At 42.4% G+C, this 17,539-nt stretch overlaps 2 protein-coding genes across 2 annotated transcripts in view; one reads left to right on the top strand and one right to left on the bottom strand.

Annotated features, from left to right (window-relative positions):
* The window catches only part of LOC146987004 (heme transporter hrg1-A-like), a 349,260-nt gene that overhangs the window by 317,398 nt on the left and 14,323 nt on the right, over positions 1–17,539 (top strand). The window lies entirely within an intron of this gene.
* The window catches only part of quob (quattro b), a 29,607-nt gene that overhangs the window by 4,210 nt on the left and 7,858 nt on the right, over positions 1–17,539 (bottom strand). Inside the window, exons 2-19 of the mRNA XM_085775960.1 lie at positions 14,094–14,291; positions 11,495–13,041; positions 10,717–10,718; positions 10,317–10,511; positions 9,957–10,080; positions 8,950–9,043; positions 8,697–8,783; positions 8,496–8,612; positions 6,961–7,059; positions 6,730–6,878; positions 5,666–5,804; positions 5,374–5,496; positions 4,970–5,167; positions 3,800–4,746; positions 3,308–3,557; positions 2,239–2,328; positions 955–1,179; positions 321–491 (exon numbers count right to left, since the gene is read on the bottom strand). Coding sequence (XP_085632086.1) covers positions 321–491; positions 955–1,179; positions 2,239–2,328; positions 3,308–3,557; positions 3,800–4,746; positions 4,970–5,167; positions 5,374–5,496; positions 5,666–5,804; positions 6,730–6,878; positions 6,961–7,059; positions 8,496–8,612; positions 8,697–8,783; positions 8,950–9,043; positions 9,957–10,080; positions 10,317–10,511; positions 10,717–10,718; positions 11,495–13,041; positions 14,094–14,291 — 4,755 coding nt within the window. The remainder of the gene's footprint in view (positions 1–320; positions 492–954; positions 1,180–2,238; positions 2,329–3,307; positions 3,558–3,799; positions 4,747–4,969; positions 5,168–5,373; positions 5,497–5,665; positions 5,805–6,729; positions 6,879–6,960; positions 7,060–8,495; positions 8,613–8,696; positions 8,784–8,949; positions 9,044–9,956; positions 10,081–10,316; positions 10,512–10,716; positions 10,719–11,494; positions 13,042–14,093; positions 14,292–17,539) is intronic.

Consider the following 17,539-nt stretch of genomic DNA (forward strand, 5'->3'; position numbering starts at 1 on the left):
GTAACAGTGCTGAGATCTAGTGTTGCGTATTGGATTCACTGGTATTTCGCTGTGTGTAGCGTCACTGTGGGTCAAAGTGGCTGTTTGAGGGTAAAGGTTTAATGTCAGGAGGTTAGAGTTACAGTTGTTAGGTTAAAGTCCTAGGGATTTTTTTTTTTTATGTAATCTTTATTCACCCAGGTAAAACCCATTGAGATTGAACTCTGTTTTACTCTCTCTCTTTAACAATTTATATTCATGATGGGTGTTCATGAATATAGTAAAAGAGGATGTATGTGTTTGGGTGTGCACATTTGTGGGTTTACATATGCGATGTGTACCTTGAATGACTGCTTGTAGATGTATGTGTCATTTCCTACATCGGTCTTGCGGGTCTTGCTAAAGAGGATGAGTTCTTGGAAGAGGAAAATGTGGCGGTAACATTTCTTCTTTCTGAACGTCACCGCAAACTCATCTTGGCGAATCAGCTGCCCCTGCTCCTTCAGATTAACCTGCAGGACACAAAACGAAAGTCAGAGTCTTTGCAGTTCCTCAGAAACAGTGGAAAGCTTCAATAGAAATAGGCAAAATGTGTGGACCAATGCACAAAATTGCTATGAATCTCACTGAATTCCCTCTATTTCCACTTTACAGTTTATGGCGCTCCAGGGAATCGCCTCACTCATCTCTAGAAACGATGACTCCACAGTTTTCACTGCTGAACTTATTCAACCCCATTAATCAGGTTGAATCAATAGTATCGTAAAAAGCCAAATATGATTGATATTTTCAACAACACTTTCCCTGGAAGTATACTGTCATTTGCCTGTACCTGTCTCCCTTCTCCCTTTTGCATTTTTTTGTGATGAATTAAGTCATAAATCATTCTTATCTAGAGAACACTAGCAGTGTATATACTGCACTGTAAAACATGCAATCTTCCTGTCTTATTATCTTGCCCAATCTCTCACTTACATCACAGTTGTGGATTGCATCCATGGCCAGCAGGTTGTTGCCATGGCGAAGTTGGAAGTGCACGACCTCCAGGGCGGCCTTGACCTCAGCCAGCTCTCTGGTCTGTCCCGGACCGCACTCTCTCATCATGTCCTGCAGCAGAAGGCTGTACTTACTGATTCGCTGCACGGGCTTCAGCAGATACGACCACAGGTCCATTTTATCCCCCAGATTCAGCTGCTTTTGCTGGTGGAGGAGAAGAGGAGTAGTGTTCAGGTTCAGGTTCAGATTCAGGTTCAGGTTACTTTATTGATACCCAAGGGTAAACTAGTTTCGCAGTCGAGACTCAATTCGAACAATCAAAACAAGACATAAAACATAAAACAAGAAACAAATTAGAATTGACAGAAAGTGCTGCAATCCATGAAATAAAAGCATGAAATGAAAACAAATAATTAAAATAATTAAAGACACCAAGAGCAAATTTCCAACCTACAGATATAGGTTAAAAAAAATACATATGGTAAAGTTACAGGTGTTAGGATAAGGTTAAAACTGTGTTGAATGGATCAACTCAGGACTCAGATAGTGTATGACATCATCACAATATTGTAAAGAAAATAACTCAAAATAATGATATTATCACAATATACAAGACATTTTAAATAATCACATTAATAATAATGCTTTCAGACAAATTCATCTTTGTTAATTGTTAGTTTTGTCTCTGTTTTGGAAAAGTAATTATAGTCAGAGAGGAGAAGAGTCTGTAACTGTAACTGTACACAAAGGTGCAAAAAGACATTTTATGAACTGTGAAAATCCAACCAGAGAAACTGCAAAATAAAAGCTCTAGATACTGTATGCTACACCATGACACGTCTAACTTCACACTTTTATTTGGAAGGAAGATAATTTGCCCGTAGTCATTTCTCTTTATGAGCCATGCTATACGGCGACAACATGGTAAGATCCCTGCAAAACTAATGACACTAAACTCTGTGTTTAGTACTAATTAGGAATTGTTAGCATGCTAATACATTAAACTAAAATGAGGGACATAAGGAATATAATCTGGTAAACACCTGCATGATAGCGTTTATGTTTGTGAGCATCTTAACATGCTGATGTTCGTGTTCAGCTTTTAGCCCAGCTGTGCATTAGTCAGTGCATCTTTCCAGAGCTGCTAACAGGACTTCTTCATCTTGTTCAAACACACCAGGGTTTTTTTTCTCTTGTTTCTGAAAAACCCTGATGTAGTTTTATCAGAGACGGGAGAGAAAGGGGAGGCTCAGTGGGTCTCACCTTGAAGAAAGCCTTTCCATGATTGATGAGAAGAGTGTCAGACTGCGGTTTGTTCTTACTGTAAAGGGCGTACAAACCAAAGCTCTCCCTCTAAAAACACAAAGAGAATAAATACCATTGTTACTCCCCCATTATCACCACCAACACCAAAAGTGCGTGTCTACGTGACTGTGAAATGTGGGGTGTTAGTTTACCACAGGAGGATTGCGTAAGCTAATACAACCCCCCCACCACCACCACCACTTCCAAAGAATGTGTCAGTGATATCGGCATCTCAGCTGGTGGAAGAAAAGATTCCTGGAAGCTACTGACATGGCACCGGTTCACAGTCAGGACACATCTGGAGCAGCTATTATTATTATCGATTATTCAGAACTATTGGTTCAAAACAGGAAACACAGGGGACACAGGCTCCCGTCTGCCCGTGGTTGTGGCATTAAAATAACAATCACACGCTGTGAGTGTTTTTAATATGTTCTTCTCATTGAGATTGTAAAAGCAGATCAATGACCTTTTACACTAGCATTTGTTATTAAAGAAGATTCACTATTCTACAAGAGGATGTGCTCAAATATTTTATGCTACATGGAAACCTTTCTTAAGATATATAGACAAATTAGACGTCACTAATATTGGTGTTTTATACAACTGACCCTGTATTGTATATAATTTGAAACCTATAAGAACCAGTTTTAATTTCTTATTTATTTATGTATTATACCTTATTTCCAAATCCATCATGCACCATTACTGTTTAAATTATGATGCATGTAATATAATGTAAATATGTGGTTGTATGCAAGATCAATCAATACTAGGTTGTTGAATGGTACAGTAATATTGTTGTAGGGATGGGGGGTATTATGTTTATGTTTGTACTATTTCTATTCACCTATGCTTCTGAATGTATGTACTTTATACACTCTGTCTCTGTGTCTATATATATCAATAAAACGACTTGGAGCAAAAAAAACAAATCGAATTGAATTCAGAATCCAAATTTTTCCCAACAAAATGCATCCCACTTCCAGAGTAAACAGTCCCACTCTCTCTCGTGTGTGTCACATACATGTCGTAGGAAGCAGCGTCCCACTCTGAACGGTTCATTCACGCAGCTCTCCAGCTCATTGACGAAATGATGCCGGTGGAAGTCGTGGAGTTTTTCCAGGTTGCCGAAGATGCTCCCCCTCTGGCCCCTGAGGTCCTGAGGGACGTCGGCCCTCTCCAGCTCGGGGAAGTAGTGTTCTCGAACATAACCCAGAGCCTTCACATACTCCCTCTCCGTGGACAGCAGCTCCTCCATTATCCTCCGCAGTTTCCTGTTCCACATGTAGGAAATGAAAAATGTAAAATCAAGTGATTTCTTGCTAAAGCTCATAAGTAAACCCAGTTGATCTTGGGGGGATTACACTCAGTTTTATGTTACTTGTCTGAAAGTAGAAGAGAATTTATGTTATATAAGATTATTTTTAACTGGTGAACAGCTGTGCTATTCATGAAGAGATCGGTGAACTTTAGGTTACAGCTGTGGGTGGGAGGGAGGGAGGGATGCATTACTTACAATACATTGCTGCTGTTGTTTTCTGCTGGTGTGAGTAATGTCTCTGGGGTCCTTAAATGTTTGGTGGAGCCCGTGCATCCTTCTCCCTCCTCTTCATTACTGTCTCCTCTTGACTTGCAGCTCAGGTTTCCTGGGCGTAAACTCTCGTTATGGGAAATGGGCAGATTTTGGACGGGCTGCAGATTTTGTCCCGGTGGCTGCGTCCAGCTCTGACAGTGTTTGTGTCTTATGTTCAACGGTGAAAAGCCAGAGATGTTGGACAAATGAGAGTTAACGCACGATCCCTCGCTCAGGGACCGACTCAGTGCTTTGTGCAACGGGAAATCAGTGCCCACTCCAGAAGAGTCTGCGCCCCTAAGATCTGCCTCGCTGTGGTGCTCTCTTAGCCTCCATTTGGTTTTTGGATAACTGTCAATATTTGGTGAGAAAACAGGAGTCATTTTCTCATTTTCAACTGCTGCATCAGGTAATCCCTGTTCTCCTTTCAACTCAGGTTTTAAGTTGTGGTCGGAGCTTGCAGCAGCGATGCTTTCTGAGCTATTGGCCACCTCTTTAGGAGAGGCTGGCAGCTGTGTCAGGGAGGATTCATCCTCCCCCACCTCACTCCCTTGCTCCTTCTTCTTCATTCCTCCACCTTCCTCTTGAGAGTTTGCAGCTGTGGCTTGTTGGATCTGGTTCTTATCTTCTGCTCTCTTCTTCTGCGTCTCCTCAAGACGTTGCCTTACTTCTTGGCAATGAACCAAAGTTGCATTCCACACCTTCATAACCCCAGAGACCCCTGATCCCGCAGCACAGGCCTTAACTTTCAGAGCCTGGAAGTGTTGGGTGGAGAATTCGCCACCTAATCTCTCTTCATACATCTGGAGTGTGCTTAGGTTTTGAGCTGAGTAACACCCTTGCTCTACCTGCTCCAAAAAATGACTGCATTCCTTGGCCATAGTAGACGCCTAGAGAAAGAGAGAGAGAGAGAGCGGGAGGCAGGAAGAAATTTGAATGATTAATTCAGCATTTTTCAGATTTAAAGGTTAACACAAATCAGTTTGAAATATGCAGACAAAGGACACTTGTCCTTTGTCTGCATATTTCAAACTGATTTTGTGTGAAGAAGGAAAACAGAGGAGACTTAAATCACAAGTGTCAAATGGGGAAATAAAAAAAACACACACAAACCTCATGGCAGAAGCGGTACACATACACCAGTGCGTCCAGCTCTTTGGACCTCTTCTCTGCCCGCAACATAAAATCATCCATATTGGATTTGAAAGTGCCGACCAGAGTACGAAAAATATCTGTTGCAGGAGTGGAGTCACTAGTGCCAACGAGTCCCTCGGCCTCTGTCACCAGGTTCAAAGCATGTTGTTGTTTCTCCTGAAGAAAACCATGAGATGTCAGGTTGAATTCTCTGCCTGTGAGTTCTTTATCTGTTATTTACTCTTATCACTGCAGACATTTAAATATTTCCGTTCTTTGGGAAAAATAAGAGAAAAATGTCGGTACGGGAACAGAAAGACAACCCAAAATAAAAGCCAAATACGGAAACATTTTTACATCCCTTTGATATACTGGAGAAATACCTTGCACTGAATGAAAAAATGTTCAAAGTGCTGCAAAGCCTCTTCAGTGCACACCAGGGTATTATCTGTTGTGTAAGAGTCAGTCAGTTTCTGTTCCCCTTCTGAATTGAACCAGGTCCCAACCTGCAAGACGCAATGAAAAATTATACAATGTTGGTTTATGGGAACACTAATGAAAATCTGGACAAAGAGTGACCAACTTTCATATCCCCCTCTCACCATATTAATGACATTTAGATACAGCTTCAGTGTATTTAAAACATTTATAGACTTAATAGAGAGCTGATAGTACCGTGCTGATTTTGGCCTCCATCTCTCTAAGCCTGAAGAGGAACTCGAGGTGCTGCAGTGACTCATTCGATCTCATCACCAGCATGTGGAGCTTCTCCTCCACCTGGTTATAAAGGCTTGTCACTGACTCCAGTGCATCTCTGTAGGGGAATATGTGGTTAAAATAATAAGTTAATTAAGCCTGCGAATAGAGTGCATTTTAATCTACGATTGCCCTTCACAAGTTTGCTGCTGTGATAAAACTATAACTACAAATAGGTCCAATATAAATGATGTGCTGCTGTATCAGTATATAATGCAAATTAACAATTGATTCAATATTAAAATTCATATTTATATGAGCATAGATCTAGTAAAATTCAGTACCATCCATTTGCTGTGCACTGATTTTGAAAAAAGGCTTCAACTGATGATTTAAAACACAGCTAGAGTGCATCATATCATTAGTATAACTGTCTCTGCAACCTGTAGTGCACACACACAGGTGTTTTCACATATTTTCCTTAATTAGACCTCGTCAGGCCTGAGTGGGTGAGTAAACCTGGGCTTGATTTACAGTAGAACTCCCTCACACATTTCTCACAGTTATCATTACAACTGTGAGAGTAGGACAGTCTAAGTTATTTATATTAGCACTGTACTTCAAATTCGGTGATATATTATTTAATGTTATTCCCATCATAGCTCCACCCAGTTTACCTCTGACTAAAGGTCTAATCTGCCTGAAAAACTGGACGCAGCTACAGTACGAGGGTGTGCAGAGTATTTGACTTGGAATGAAAGTAGTGACTTGACACATGTAGTTATAATGATGAAGTCAAATGTTCCATATCGTGGGAATACTAAAATCGAGGGAAAAGTACCTCAAATTTGTAAAAAAAAAAAGAAAAAAAAAGTGATCAGTGTAGAGAATGGGGTAGATTGTGATGATTGTGCTGTTCTGATGTATGCATGTTGGCGGCCTCTGGTGGAGGATTTATGTGCTACAGAGGATGAGGATGTACTGTTTCTCAGTTTCTACTACACTGAATGGTATGTACTGTATGACAAATATTTATCTAGTACCTGTAGTCTTCAGACTGTGGAAATCTGAACTCCTCTCTTCTCATCCTGGCCAGTACAGCCCCTCCCTCTCTCTGCAGGCCGACCAGTCGAGTGTCCTCCAGCACCTCCTTCATTGAAGCCCTCTGTTCCTGAATGCACTGCTGCACCTCCTGAAGTACGAGCACAGTCAGCATTTATTCACCCGTCCAAAAAATAAATCATATCATACTATGACTGTACGCATTTTTTTACCTGGGCAGTGTCCATCTTTTTGCTGCCGTCCACTTTTCTGATGGCCTTCTGCAACAGGCAGTCGGCCCCTTGCAGGTCAGTCATGAAGGAAACCAGTCTCTGAAATGAATTAAGTTCAGAAGTTACTGTAATCTTGTTGCAAACAGCAGCTACAAATCTGCCATCAGCTACATACAGAGAGCACAATGGACAGTATCATCCTGCGGCCTGTACAGATGTACTGAGGTGTGCTTATTACAGGAGACTGCTCTCAGTGCAGCTAACTATGGTAGGGGAAAAAAGACCTCAGGGGAACTAAACAATGTCTCATTAGTTTTCTTGGATCTAACCCACTACTTTAACATCCTGTGTTAATGAAAACTTGTTCATCTTTCTGCTTTGTGTGCTAAACATCTACTGCATTAAGCTGTTCCTGAGGAGTGTTTCTATCTTATGCATCAGTGGTTTTTCTCTCTGGCAGTTTGAAGTTTGGATTGAGACCCTTTACAACGAGGCTACTACTGTACAAGTAGTTAAAGCAGATATCAGTGGAATGTTTTTGTTAATATAAGTCCTAAATAGTCCTATTTTCCGTCAGCAATCACTTACATGAAGTATTTCAGCCTAAACACGAGTCTCTCCGTCACTCTGCTCTGCTGTAACCCGAGGAGAAAATTTTCCTTGTGGGATACAAGTGTTATCCAATGAGGGGAGAGAACGGCATGAAGGGCTGTGTGTGTGCAGCCAAGGGATGCGCGTGAATGTGGTGACGTAGCACGAGGACCAATTGATGCCTGACAAGGGCGGGGGCTGCTAACTCATGGTGCGTTCAAGGAAACTCGTACTTTGTGTTTTTCCTTCCTGTGAAGTCATACCAGTTCGATCTGGTACGAGTTCACGGGTCGGAAGTTACGAGTGGCCGTTATAGGGAACTTTCACAGACAACAGGACGGTAAAAACACGAGCTACGGGTTACCTGGAACGCTACCAAGTCGTAGTTGTGACTTGAAGCTGTAACTTACGGTTTCAAAAGCCTGCCTTGAACACAGCATTAGCCGAAACGGCCGTGCCGATGATATCTGCTTTAAACCAAAGAAGAACTTTTCCCTCTTAGATTTATTTAGAGGCCTGGAGATGTACAATTTACTACCAAAAATGCATGAGAAAATAATCAGACAACACAATTTCAGTGTTGCAGAATTACATTACATGATTATATAACAACCACTTAGAGGCAACAAAACAAACTTCAGCTTCTCAGCTCCGACTTGCAGTGTAATGACCCTGATTTCCAGTCTTGACCATTTCCTTCCTCCACTCAAAGTCTAAACGTACACGTGGCATTACAAACAACAGCAGCAGTTATGAAGTATGTTTGGCTTAAGTGTGTCTAAACAGAAAGTAGGAATGTGTTAAAAAACTGCATATCTTATAGGGCAGTAAAAATAACATTTGCACAATATTTTGACAATTTTGGCTCCTCCTGGGTGTTGATAAGGTTTAGGATAAAACTCTATGCCTCCACTATGTTCTGACACATGGTGAATAGTCAGTACCTGGTGGAACTGCAGCCAGTCTGTATGGCTGTAAGTAAAGCTCCCGCCCAAGTCAGATGTCAGCTGGGAAGCTTCAACTGTCTTGTTTATGGCTTTCATGGAAGTCAGCATGTCCATCTGGTAACGACACAAAGACAGTGGCTTGGTGAGGAAAGAAGCAGAAGTAGCACTCACAAAATAAAAGGTGTTTTTATTCCTGACCTGCAGCCCGGGCTGTTTTTCAGGGCGTGGAGAAGTGTCTTTGTCCAGCAGCATCACGATACTGTGCACAGCATGAAGAGCTTGTTCCTGCAGGAGGGAAAGGGGGGTCAATACATTTAACACAATAAAGATCAGGTAAGGCTGTCATGTGTTAACTAGAGCAGTATTTTATGATGACATGTGTTTGTGTTCTGGGTGAGTGCTCTGTTTGATTGTTCACTCTGGCATGTGTAGGCAGCTGTCTTGTTCCAACCTGGGCCATCAGCAGAGCTTTGTAGAGGTGAAGCGGAGGAGGCTTTTTCCTGGCATTGACGACCAAAGTCATTCCCAGCTCTCGAACATCCTTCCTAGGAAAACAATCACTCATGTCAGGGGTGGATGAGGACACGTTCATTTGATCGCAGTGGTCTTGATGTGATGTCATTACATCATTCAAATTCTTTCATGCTTCAATTCTTCCACCTCTCGAATTTTGTATTTATCTTTTTTCACCATCTGACATCCACACAAACACGCACACACCTCTTCGCATATCCTATTCCATTTCTTTAACACACTCACACACACCCGCCCTCTTAATGCCCTCTTCTTGGGTTACTGTTGTGTGAACCCACATGAGACAGGGCTGCTAATTCTAGCAAGGCGCTGCATACCAGACAGTTGGCAGCCGGCCTGGCAAAAGACTGTTGGAGTATGGCTCTTTTACTGGGGACAGGGGAAGGCCAGGCTATGTGGTAGAAAGACTTTTTTTTAAAGTTCAAAGACACAGTGTAAACAAATAACACTGTTAAAGTGCTCACTAGTAGACCTCTGAGGGCGATGCTGAAACAGTTTTGGCAAAGGGTCGGCACAGGTCAGTGTTAACTACAAGCAGGTCTAAAGGCACAACTTGATGAGGTAGAATTATTCACTGAGCTGTGTGCCTGGCCTGCATATTTGTCTTGTTGTTGTAATGGCTGTAAAACTATTCAGGGGGTGAGTCATCATGAATCTTTTAGTTTGATGTGGGAGCAAAAGTAAGCAAATATTTTTGTGTTGTGTTTTTTAATTCAGTCTATAACATCAATAACACTCTGCTGCCATCTAGTGGTCAGACCCATTATTACACACCACCACACTGAGCTCCCCCACTAAAGCCAACAATAACAAAATCTCTGCCCGAGCAGTGAGGAAATCCCCATCCCACAATCAGCATGGGTCAAGCCTCCCTCCTGAAAAATGTACTATTAATACACAGACATAAAGTATTGTTTCCAGTACCTTGGTATGGAGTGAAGGTAGAGCAGCAACTCGCAGAGACTCTGAGCTGACACAAGGGGGGATGTCCACTCCTTTCTGTCGCCATGAACCTCCACAACTGCTCTGCCCGTCCTGTCCCTGCTGCCTGGAGACAAGCAGGGCAGAGAAAAGTTAGTGATATGTCACAAAAAAGAAGATAAATAAAGGCACATTAAGAATTTCCTTAATGAATACTACAAGCTTTAGGGATATATAAATTACAGATCATATCATGATGTGTGATTTCATCATCATTAAATCAAAAATATTTTCTTACAGTGACTTTAATGTGAGATTTTGAGATCTAGATGTATGTATCGACTTGGGTATAGTGCAAAGTACCTGGCAAACAAATAATGCCCAGTTCAAGGAGACCACTGACGCGTCTGAAAATGGATTCTCCTGTTTGTGGAGCCTGAGCTGCGTCAGCTGGAGTCTGGACTTGCGGAGACGATGGCTTTTCTGTCTTTGAGTTGTGGAGTCTGGAGTCGGCTCCATCTGCGGTGGAGGAAGCTTCACACCTGCTTGAGTGCGCGTCTGTCAGTAGATACAAATATACATGTTCACTGACAAGCAAGGGGAAAAATAAGCCTGTGTCTGTGCATATTCTGTTTGTCATCACTTAATTAAGGTATACATCAGACTGTTTGAGGGAAGTATATGACCATGTTAACATCTATACTTATCCGGTGACATTTGCCCTTTCATATGAACAGAAATAATTCCTTTCTTCAGCCATAACTCCTTATATCTCTCTGTCAACATCGACCTGCCCTACATCTCTGCACAGCTGTACGCAGACAGAATGTAAACATTGGCCATAGTGACTCTGTAACAAAACCCTGCAGTGGCGACTAAGCCTGGCTTTGATTTCAGACATCCCAACTGAACTCTCCTTGGAGCCAACAAAGCCTCGCCTGTGTGTGCGCTCTCTCTGTTTCTGCTTTAATAGCCCATGACAAGCATGTCTCCAGTCAAGATCTCATCATGCCCCCCTCTGAGGGCAGGATGGCGCATGCCAGCGGGTGCAGGGCACACAGAAACCTCCTTCTTGCATGTTATGCTGTCTCTCTTCATTAGAGGAACGCTCTGCTCTCGCTTTTTACCCAGTGGTATCAGGCCCTCTCTTTCATCCGGGTGCAGCTTGCTATTTACGTTCACTCCCTCGGTAATGGGGATGACGTGAGTAGAGCCGTGCCGCCACAGAGCCCAGACAGCAGTGGGAGAATCCTTGGAGGAAGATCATATTAGAGCCTGACCTTTTACCTCTGAACCCTCTCTTTCTAAAGAGCCTTTATGAACTGTGACCTTCAGTGGAGCGCGTTCCCTTGAGCACGCAAGGTCAAAGTCTGTTTGGAGCGAATGTTCATGACGCCCTTCGAGCATTGAGCAACAGATTATAATAAATAGCTTTGTGTGCAATAACAACAATGTCCAAACTGTGTGTGTGTATGTGGGTGGGGGGTTTCAAAAGGGAATTCAAAAGAAACATGAAGATTTTGTCTTAATTTTCTATCTACTTGCCTCTTTTCGGACTCTTTCCGGTCAGCTTCAGAGTCACCTGATCCAACACTTCCCCTTTTTTACACTGGATCACGCTGGAGATTGTTTCAGGGCAAATATCACTGTGGCTCCTGTTGTTGAGTTTATAGAGAAGTGGACTCCCCTTGGGTGTCTCTGACACAGTGGACAGTGACCTCATCTTAACTTTGTGTTTCCCCGATGGTTTTATGACCTCCACCTTCTGCTGTAGTTTCATGACGCCATCGCCAAGACACATGTCTGATGCTGGATGCATGCCTGCTGCATTGTGTCCCGATGGGTGGGAGAGAAGTTTAGTAGGAACTCTCTGACTGTGGCTCAAACCAGGGAATGATTTCAAGATTGCGGGTGATTCCTTCATAAGGTTTTCAGATGATTCTGAACTGGCAGGACGGTCTTTAAGGAGGGAGACAAAGTTTTCTGGTGCTGGTTCACAGCAATGTTTATGTTGGCAGAGATCATGACGTATCACAGCCTCTTTAGAGTGGTTGCAAACCCTTCCAAGTTCATCTCTTGGAGCTTCAAACATAGCCTTGGATCTTAACTCCCCCTCTTCACAAAGGCCAACCTCCTCCAGAGCAGAGAGGAGGTCTACACTCCCCCTCTCAAAAGGGACTGGGTTTCTCAGTGCTGCCAGGTAAGAGTCTCTGTACCGACACTTTAAGTCGTGTTCGGTGAGCTCCTGCCCCAGCTTCCTCTGGCTGCATGGCGTACAGGGCTCCTCTGTGCGCCCACAGGGAATATTACGCCCAAGTGGTGCAGGTGTGGGTGGAGTAATGGGTTTGTACAAAGCTGAATTGGCAGGATTTTGGTGGCTGTCTCTATGTTTATCTACAAAGTCTTTCCCTTTGGCGACATCCACCAGGTCGACATAATCCCCCTCAATCTCTCGATAGTTACGACTGTCCCACGTGTTAGGAGAAACCCAACCCACAGGTTTGATTAAAGGTTTGGCGCATGATTTTGGTGTTCTTCTATCATGTTCTACTTTGACAAGTTTGGATGAGCCGTCCGCGGGCCTCAAAGACGCCGACATCCTGTCTTTTGCAGAAAAAATCGCAGCTTCCATCGGGAGGGTGCAGGAGTTGTAATGGGAGGGAACTGAGATCAGCTTTGGCTCAGGAGGAGCTTCCCGGTAACTGGGCATGATCTTAGGTTTGTCCAGAAATTCTGGGATCGCTATTTTGGCCCAGGGCAACTTGATCACTCCTTGATCTGTGCAAAGCAAGCAGCGTGACAGAGGAGTCCCATGGCGTCCTTCATTGATGTCCTGCAGCCATTCTTCAGTGAAGATGCAGGGGTACGAAGTCTCCGGCACTGGGGTCTCCTCCACTTCTCGACATCCCTGTTCCAGAAGACTTTTGAGGACAATGCGAGCTGCTTGGTCCCCGAAAGGTTCCACCTGAAGATAGAAATCTCCAGGACGCAGAAGCAAAGGGTTTACGGGCGCTAACTGGATGACAGTTTTGTCGTGGAGACAAAGAGGCCAGCCCTCGCAGCGGAAAACCACATCAGAATATCCAGCCTAGAAAAAACAAGACAAAAATGAGCATCATTACAGTACATATTGCTTTCATTTGCTCTACATAATTCAGTTTTCTCAGAGTTGCTGTAGTTGATGTATTTCTTCCCGTATTTCTATGTAGTTTTCCAGCTTCCTCATCTTAACCATCTGCAGTGAATTGTTTGTCAGTATATACTTTTAAATGGAATTTATTATGAGTATAATATGAAATATTTATGATTTTCAAGGACATGTAATGCACATAAGATATCAATATCCGAGTTATCTCACACTGTTGTACAAATACTGCTCTTACAGTGTACACTAGCTAATCTGTGGCTTATAGATTCAACATGGTTTTATATAAACATTATTTATGGAATGCACAGACAGTGGAAATCCCCACCACCATCCAAAAAACAGTACATGAAACAGCAGAGGAAGTGTCAGTGCTATGGATTAAAAGAAAAATGTTGATAGGACATTATTAGTTTTTTATACATTATGTGTTGATTTTTGCACTAATATCACTGAAGCACGTTGGTATCGGATTAAACTTCATAATGTCAGATGAGTTTTATAATGATCTGAAGCAGTAATATTTCAAAGGTGTATCTTACACCGAATCTTAAACGATATGCTTTATGTCTGTGTTTTAAGATGTGACTGATTTATGAGTCTGACATTTTTATAATAAAAGATAGCTACTCATCTCAGGCAGTGTCCTTGCTCCACATCTTTTTAAACCCTAGGAAAGTATTCCTCCAAGTTTAAAACCCTACATGGTCTACTCCAAATCTCTCCAACATGTCATATAAAAATAATAAGTCTATTTCTACTCCAACCACCTCCTATTTTTCATTCTACTTTAAAGTGTCTAACTCTCTCCCTCCAAGAGCAGAGGCTTTTCTGCCAAGTCTAACCGAATACATTACTGCATTAAATTTGGGCTCTGAGGAATGTGCTGTTTGTATTGGTGCATCTTACAGTATGTAACTTCAAAAGATGTGTGCATGTGCATACTCAAAGAGAGAGGGGGAACAAATGTGTAACTTCAAAAGTATGATACTCACACATGCTGCCTGTTGGACACTCTCCAACAGGTGTTTGGAGGGGATGAGGAAGTCCAGCAGGCACTGCAATGCATCACCGTGGTAACGCTCCTCAATGGTGCGAAACAGCTGGCTGAGGACGATGGGTGCTGTGGCCTCGAAAGGTGGGAAGAGAGCGGAAAGGGCGCTCTGGATGGATGAGTCCAGAGATTCCGGGTTCTAGACGACAAGAAAAGGAAAATGAAACTGTGAAATGAGGTTTATGCAGCTGAGAATGAAAAACACATTTATTCTGAGACTCTCCAGAATGTGTCTAAACAAGACAAAATATTTATACTCTTTTTTTTTTTGGTATCAGGCCTGGTGGCACGCACATGTGCATGTTAGTGCATGTGAGTTCACTTACCCTCCTCCATACCTGCATAAACACAGAGACCGCCCACACACTAGGGGGCCCAGTGCAGTGAGCAGCAACCTCAAAGTGGCAGTGCCCAGGTGCCCAGTCACTTTACTAAAGAAACCAAGTGTTTTTGTCTAAATAAAGCAACAACAGAGACAGAGATAAAACCAGAGCAGAGGTAGACTGGACATGGGGACTTTGGCTCAGAACGCAGTGGGTCGGCGATCCATCAAAACAACCACAACGATTATAATCGCGGTCCCAACGGCTGAATGTATTTCCGACCATGGTGGAGCCAACGCCCCGGTGTAACGAACCTTTATGGAGATGCAGAACCATTGTGAGCTGCTCCAGCTTGCTATTCTTCTCTACGGGTGAGTACCTTCACGCCTCGACCATATTTATATTAAATTGACTGCAACAAAAGTCATTTTTGTAACATAAACTGACTCGGTGTTAGCGGGTTGCTAGCTGACTGTTGCTAGGTCTAGCAGGCCTGACCAACGTTTAGCGTTACCATGGTTTCTATGGAACCTAGCCCGGGCTAATGGTTGTTGCCAGACTGAGCGATTGGCACTGGTTGTAGCTGGTTTGTGTTTTTGTTTGTTTGTATTTGTTGGCTCCTGTGTAACTTTTTTCACTTGGTTTTGTTGTTGTTTATTAAGTGGGGGCTTACCTTGCTGACTGCTAGTTTTAAGGGAGGGGAGCAGTGAGTTGTGGCCGTCAAAGTGTTTGTATTGGTTGGAAATGGTGGTGGCCCAGCACGGCGTCTAGTGGCAGCGACGACAGCATGGAACCACTTCTTTTTTCTTTCTCTTCCTCATATCCTAATGTTGGACCTCGTTTTATCAAGTGCTTGTGTGTTAAACTCCCAGCAGCTGAACTAAACTGTGTTACAGTGTCTGCAGAAATCAAATTTTAAAACGATTTACACCTAATGACCAATGTGTGATCAGTGTCGGTACATTAAAGCAGTGATGTGATCTGCACATTCTTTTCAAATGAGAACTTAGTTGACCTCTCAACCAAAGCACATCAAGAGCAAAAATATTTAATTTAGGCAAAATTAATCTTTTTAATAGCAATTGTGTCTATTTTAAAACAGCTGCCCTCAAACCAAAATCCTAGTTGTTAGTCTTTTTCATCCCATGACTTGATGGACATCTGCAATTATCATTTCCAGCCTTATTCATATTTTTTATTTGACTGGAAATATGCATATGAAAAAGGTGAAACAACCTGGCAGCAATCTGCTAAGACTGGAAAATTCATTTGGTCATAGTTGGAGGAGTGAAAGTTTGAAAAAATTACATAAAATATCCTTTAAATAAGGCCCACTGAATTTCATAGCGCTTGCAGCATCACATCAACTACACTAAAAGGGGTCCAGTCATTTCCTGCCATTTATGTTGTCACCTTTAAGACCCATACTTATGTTAATTTGTGGTTAATGCGAGATTCAGACAGTATGCACTATGCTTGTCTTTGGATTTTAGCTCTGGTCAGTTGTGACTGCTCTATCTGCAGTGCACTGCCCTAATAGAAATTCTCTGTGTGCGAAAATAAGTTGTTGTGAATTTTAAAAATAAATGTCTATTTGGACTGGTTGTTAAACCAATTTCTTTGAAGAAAGTCCACATGGCCAAGCTATGTGCAGAACAAATCCTCTGCTAATGCAAAAAGACTGGAGATGTTTTCTTTGGCCCTTTCCTCATGTTGCACTCATTTAGAGTACCCTGGTTTCAATTTTTTTGGTTTTAGGATCAGGAAAACAAGTTGTTTGTTTTTCTGTTTGACGACAGTACAATCTGGGATCATTGAATTCTTACACAACAATATCATCTCAGCCTGAGCCTACCCAAAAAATAAACCTTATGCAAAAGTTCAGATTCAACAAAATTGCAGTGAAGATGTCTATGAATGAACTCAACATAGGAGTTTGAGCCTAAATTAAACACTGTCATATTTCAGCGGGGGGTGTTTCTCAGCCTAATCAAAAGCATCTCAACTGGTTCTGGTGATGATTAAGTCTATCCTGCGTGACTTTGTGCAACTTGCTTCATGTCTGGCCAGGATACACTTCATTTAAGATGATATATTTATAACAGACCAGGGTAAGCATCTCTTCTGACTCAAAGTGACATGAGGAGGAAAATGCGTAGAAAAGCATATGTTTTCATCACAACCGCCTTCAGAGATGCAACTGTGTAAAATGACACCATTTGCCGTCACACTTGATGCCAGTGTTTACTGCCTGTAGTACAAATCTGCTTTTGGTAACCATCTGAACATCTGCATTGGATGAAGCCACTGGCATCAGCTATGGGCGAAGTCCAGCTAAACACATGGAAACTAAGGAGATGAAAAGAGGGGGGCACCTTTATTGGTGAACCAGTGGGGCTGTGAGTGAGAATCAGAGGTGTTGATGTCTTGAGATGTGAGGGTTGTCAACATGGATTAGTATAACATCCAAGCATTTTTACAATATGTTGAGCTTTGCAAGCACATTTGACTGTATAATCGGACTTCCACAGTAATATGACTTTGGGGCTTTGCCTGTCAGTTGGCTGTAATGTATCAGATGAAACACTCACTGTGCATTAATACGCTGATACACTAATGTACTACCCATATTCACCTCTCCAAATAAACAGGTTCCTCAGTGTAGGCTATATACCTAATGTATTTAATTACAGTATCATACTTAAAATCACAGTCTTGCCTGGTGTTAGATAGAGATCTTCATTTCCCGTACTCATGTTTCCTTTTGTCTCACTTAGTGTAGAGTTAAATAAATAATTCTTCGCAATGAAAAGAAAAACAATAATATTCATGCTGAGTCAACAGTTGAAAATAAGGACTTGACACTTGCATATTTTTTTTGATCTGGACAGGTCTTAGAAGTTAACCACAGCAGGCATGCTATTCATACAATCAGTTCACGGTATCCTGCTGAGCAAATCTCCCAGCTCCACAAAGGCCTCTGTTTTTATCCCCTTCCTCATTTAGCTTGATGGCCTGGCCAAGCCCAGAGACCGGCCCAGGGTAAACACAAGTGTAGCGGCTT

Source organism: Trachurus japonicus, chromosome 5, assembly GCF_045865225.1.
Source record: "Trachurus japonicus isolate A0001 chromosome 5, Traja_1.0".
Classification (NCBI taxonomy): Eukaryota; Metazoa; Chordata; class Actinopteri; order Carangiformes; family Carangidae; genus Trachurus; species Trachurus japonicus.